At 39.1% G+C, this 5618-nt stretch overlaps 1 protein-coding gene across 4 annotated transcripts in view; it reads right to left on the reverse strand.

The window, feature by feature from the left end:
* Positions 1-1420: 1420 nt before the first annotated feature.
* cplx2 (complexin 2) overlaps positions 1421-5618 on the reverse strand; it is a 63039-nt gene continuing 58841 nt past the window's right edge. For all 4 annotated transcript variants that reach the window (XM_017429754.3, XM_017429753.3, XM_017429752.3 and 1 more), the window contains exon 4: positions 1421-4494. In XM_017429754.3, coding sequence (XP_017285243.1) covers positions 4300-4494 — 195 coding nt within the window. In that variant the 3' untranslated portion in view covers positions 1421-4299. The remainder of the gene's footprint in view (positions 4495-5618) is intronic.

The raw sequence follows: 5618 nt of genomic DNA on the forward strand, positions 1-5618 counted from the left end.
AACTCTAAGCTTCAGGCAGTTTGAACCACCTTTATGAAGCTCTTTGTATCAAAATATTCCTCTTTATATGTTGAATTACTTCTCATTCTTATAGGATGTGCATTTTTCAAATCAGGCAGATTCTTTGATCCGCCTGATTTAAATTCCAACCCCGACCTCCGATGAGCCGAAACTGGAAAATGTCAAAGCGTGATAATCGATTTGTTTGGTTTTAATGTCGGCTTTGTTTTCGTCCCTGCCCGTCTTGCCTCTGTTATTTGTTAAATGTAAAATGTTTGCAGACCAAACCCACTTCTGTTTGAACCCCTGCGGTGTGTCGCCACCACAGCTCAGGTCACGATTCAGTCCCTCCAGGACTTCACAGGCATTTTTTGTGATTGTTGCAGCTAAAATGCCTGATTTCGTGGGGCATTTTCCTAAAAGTTGTGATTTTTTTACTAAAATAAAAAAAAACCCATAACTTTTAATATATAAACCAAAAATCCTTCCTAGTTTTGTAAGACAATTCCCAACAAACATTGACATTCTCAAAAGGTGCTTTATCTGAGAACTTTGATGGCTTCTAAACTGACATTCATGAGCATTTCTGGATTGTCCCTGGTCTGCAGCTCTCCTCACATGTTTTGCAGACACAAAGTGTTTGTCGATGCGTTTATGTTCCATGATTACACTGCAGGACGTGCAAAACAGCTGCAGCTGGGGAGGAAACTGGTTTGCTGAAATCTTTGTGGGCAAATGTGAAGCATTAGCGCACATTTTGGCTTCGGTCGCTGCTCCTGCACGCTCCCGGCATTCTGATGTTAACAGGAAGTGACGTCACGTGTCTTCTTCCTGAGTTATTTGGGGTTATTTTGTATTCCACGCTACACAAACCCACAAAGAAGAGACTAGACCGCAGAAACGGTGGCGAATCACTTTAGAAACAATAAATATTAGGTTAAAGTTGCGGGAAAGTTGCGGTGTTTTGGGCAAAGTTGCAAAAAGGGTTTGCTTGATTTTGCATTAATAGTTGCGATCACAACATCGCGAAATCCTGGAGGGTCTGATTATTTGTTAAATGTAAAATGGTCACGATTGGAACAACACACTGCATTCTGTTGACAGCCCTTTTCGCTTTTATTGAATAGATGTTAAAAAGCTTACTTTGAGAAGGAAAGCAAAAACAGTCATGTTGGGATGAAAAACAGGATTGACTGACAGAAACAGCAACATGTGGTTTACATTAAAGATCAGAGAGTTCCCTGACAAACGCCATGCAATGAGATGATCCACGGCTGCAATAACCACGCCTCAGACTCACAAATTAAAGGCGATGCTTCCTGAAAAATCGGAAACAGAAGCTTCTGTTACCTCCTCCCTGTGCAGGATTTCTAAAGCCTGCTGCAGAGCAGCTCCAATGCAGAAACACAAGACGATGAAAAATCATATGAAATCACTTTATTCTCAGTGTGCGGTGATTCCATTTTTGCAGGAAAGTTACAGGTTAAAATATTCGTCTAAAATGGCATGCAGTGAGGCTAACAGGTGGAGCTTGGAAACACAGCGAGGACACGAAACGTTTATATTAACAACCTTGTCTACACTGCACACCATAAGCATGCATACATTTTAGTCAACACGTAGGGAGATACAGAGAGAACGAGGCAGGAAGGAGGGCGAGGAGATTCTGCAGCACAAAAAAAAATAAAAAATACACCGAATAAACACGTTTCTTTTCTTTGACTCAAAATATCAACCACCAGAAGACAGAAACAGGACAGACTACACACAAGAAAGGATAATAATAAAAAATAAAACAACAAGCGGCTTACTGAGTGAGCATCTCCTCAACAGATAAAGACAGACGAAGAAGAGAGAAAAGTCAGACAGTTACATTCAAGTCACATCAAAGTATTATTTCTCTAAAAGTCAGGTTTGTCAGGCAGTTTATTAAGCCATGAGTGGGTGCGTGAGTGACACTAAGTTACTTCAAAGTGGATTTTTTTTCACACAGCAGCTTCTGAACTACAAAATATTGATTTCGCTCAACTTGGGCAGTTTGGGCAGTGGTCTGAATGTCATCGAAGTGCAATCGTTTTGGCAAATATAAGACGTTTTCGCTGACGTATCACCTGGCGAGTGAGATGCAAAGGGTGATCAGATTTAAGAGAGTTTTAAAAAAAATGCTAACATCTGTTAGGTTGTAAACACTCATGGTATTTAAAGTGTTTTACAACGGGCAGTAACTAGCTTTTTATTTATATTCTCGGGTTAAACAAGAAATATGTACGTCAAAAACAAAAGCAGTTAGGTGGCTAGCAATAAAAATTACTTAGCAGTGATGCTAACTCCACGCTTAGCGAAGGCTAGTTATAGTTAGCGTCTTTTAAACTAGAAAACCTGAGAATTTAAACAGAAGATGAGCAGTTAATCATGATGAAAAATCCTTCTAAGTTCACCACCACCTGCGCCGTTCTTTGGTTTGATGAAATAACTGCTCTATAATAATGGAAACGGGATGTTTTCTGCGCTAACTAACTAGCCGCTAACTGGAGCAGCAGCTGCAAAGGCAGTTCACACTGAAATCACAGGACGTTTAATATACGGCTCTATAAACAACTTTATTTTTAATAAATATATAATAAGCTGCATGATTACAAAACACAGCAGAAGCTACATTTGTCACTGATGGCACGAGTTTAATTTAACGTTAAAACTGGGACTTTTGTGGCTAAAAGTGAAACACAAAAACCTTTTCCAGAAGATTCGACTTAAATGATCAGTCTGGACAGCGACTGACTTCTGTTGGATGTTTTATATGAGTTAATTGTTTTATTATTTGAGTTATAACATTTGGAGTTACGCATTTTGACGTCCTGGCGTTGAAGGCAAAGAAGGCAGTGACTGAGACCAGTTGCAAATATATATTAGTTTTTTTTTTGTCTGTTATCTGCACAGGTCTGTTGGAATGTCGGAAACATCTGGAATGTTTAACAATAACAATAAAAGAAAAAATCAGTTTAGAAGCTTTTCCATATTTGTGCCATTTTAGTTGTTTACCTGCGTGCCAGACCGGAATGTCCTGATTTCCCTCCAGTCGTGTGAAAACCTTGTAATAAAACGTTTTTATGACATGAAACCAAATGTCCCGCCTTCCCTTCCTTTTCACTACTTCAGTTAAACATGTCTGACCTACAATTAGTGTCTTCAACGCCGACAAACACATTAGGGAATAAGTTTAAAACACACAACAATGAAGATTGTCTGTTATTGCTGATTCGGGACTTTGCTCCCGTTAATTAAACCAACAGACACAGGACAACTTCATTTGGAACAATATATTGCACTATTGTCACTGTCTGTTCACATATAGTGTTCACAACATAGTGTTTGTGAAGTTTTTCTTGTTTTTGTACAATAAAAAACATCATGAGGAAACACAATTCAAAAAATCGACCAGCCTGGTTTACACAAATCAATACAAAATAAATTTAAATGACACTTTCTAACATAAAACTCATGTTTTTTTTCTTTTCTGTTTGTTTTTTTAAATTTTAATCGTTTAATCTTTCTGCTTTAAGACAAGTTTGACAGTTTTCCCCATGGAAGAACATTTCGGACAATTAGTCTACCTCCTAATTTACACGTCGGATGTAATTAAATAAACATAGAGAACCATTTATTGCCTCAAATACTAACGTACTCTGCTTCATCATAACACAGGAAATGGGATCCATATTATCACGTTACTTCACAACCATTGACTGCATGCTTACAAAGTAAACAATTACAAATAAAAAAACAAAACTCCGTCACTTCCTGGTTTACAGAACGCGATGAACGGGGTGAATCCTCACAAGTGAGAACCGATAAAAATGCAGATTTTATTTATATACACCGCATGTATCAAAGATCAGCAAGAACATAAAAGGAAAAAAGAATGATTTGGATAATTTCATAAAAGTTAAAAATATGGCTTATACTCTTGTTATATGTAATATTTCACTCATATATAGTATTTTTATCCTTCTGAGGCTATTTACAAACAAAAAGGTGGAGAAGGGGCGACGTCTGGTCTTATTCTGAGGGACGGGCGTTTTGAAAACACGGTGAGGACGTTAGATATCTGCTTTTTAAAACGGATCCTAAAAAGCATCGCTCGCTGTCTGAGATCGGATAATTTAACACAGAGACGAAGTGATGATGCGATTCCAGGACGCTTAGACTGATGGGGCGGGGCGGGGCGGGGCGGGGCAGGCTGGTACGGCATTAATCTGACGGATGTTAGAAGAAGTTAAACACATTTCATCCCAAACTCTGTTACTTTTTATTGAACATATCCATGAGAGGCGCCGGGATGAACTTCATAACCGTGTCTACGATGCTCTCTTCCTCCTCCTCATCACCACAGCCGGTGGGGACGGCCTTTTTGGGGCGGGTGAGGCTCCCCTCCGAGGCCTGCTCCATGGCAGCTGCTGCCTCAGCTTCTTTCTCCTCCTTCTTCTTGATGCCATACTGCAAACAAACAAACAAACAAACAAACAAGCTTATTTACGTCCTGCGACACAGCGTCTTATCAGGATTTTGTCAAGGAAAATAAAAACTAAACTCTTTTGCTTTTTTTTGAGTTGATATAAAAATGACTACAATTCAAATTTCTGTTTTAAGGTTTATCAGGACATAAATAACCAAATAAATTCAATGTTAAACTCCAGCAGAACAAACAATGTGACCTTTTATAAACAAAAACGGAGCAAAAATTCAGAATCGGTGTGAGAAAACCAAGTATTAAAGCAGTTCCAGTCCCTCATATCTGCAGGATCTTAATGGTCTGCACCACAAAAGGAATAAGTTAAAGTAATAAAATATTGTGCAAGAACTTTGGCCCACTCTTCTTTAAAACGTTGCTTCAGATCTTTGAGGTTTGCAGACCTTCGTTTAATATTTGGACTTTTTTTTGCAGCTCATTGATTCTTTATTTTAAATTTGCTGCTGTGCTCCAAATCATTAAGTTCAAGCTCAAGGCCTGAAGTTGTGAAATAAGCCCCGATCATCAACCCTCCACCTCCATGTTTGAAGGCAGCTGGTGCCGATATGCCGGGTTCACTTTTCTCCAAACATCTCCAACTTTGGCCTCATTTGTTCCTGAAGTCGTTTGATTCACTCAGATGAAACTCAGAGAAGATTCAACCTTTCCAAAGAAGAGTCGAATCTTTGTCTGATTGAAGTAAAGACTTTCCGAAGCTAACCTCTGAGATGGGCTTTTTGGCTTTTTTCTGAACGTTGCACAGTCTGACCTTGGGGTGAACCTGCTGGAACATCTGCTCCTGATGGATAACAAGCAGTTAATCCAGTAAAATTACAATAAATGGCCTAGAATCAGACCCTCCAGGATTTTGCGATGTTGCGATCGCAACTATTAACACAAAATCAGGCAAACCCAGCAAAATCGCAACTTTTTGAAACTTTAACCCAATATTTATTGTTTCTAAAGTGATTTGCCACCGTTTCTGCGGTCTAGTCTCTTCTTTGTGGGTTTGTGTAGCGTGGAATACAAAATAACCCCAAATAACTCAGGAAGAAGACACGTGACGTCACTTCCTGTTAACATCAGAATGCCGGGAGCGTGCAGGAGCAGC

Source organism: Kryptolebias marmoratus, linkage group LG9, assembly GCF_001649575.2.
Source record: "Kryptolebias marmoratus isolate JLee-2015 linkage group LG9, ASM164957v2, whole genome shotgun sequence".
Classification (NCBI taxonomy): domain Eukaryota; kingdom Metazoa; phylum Chordata; class Actinopteri; order Cyprinodontiformes; family Rivulidae; genus Kryptolebias; species Kryptolebias marmoratus.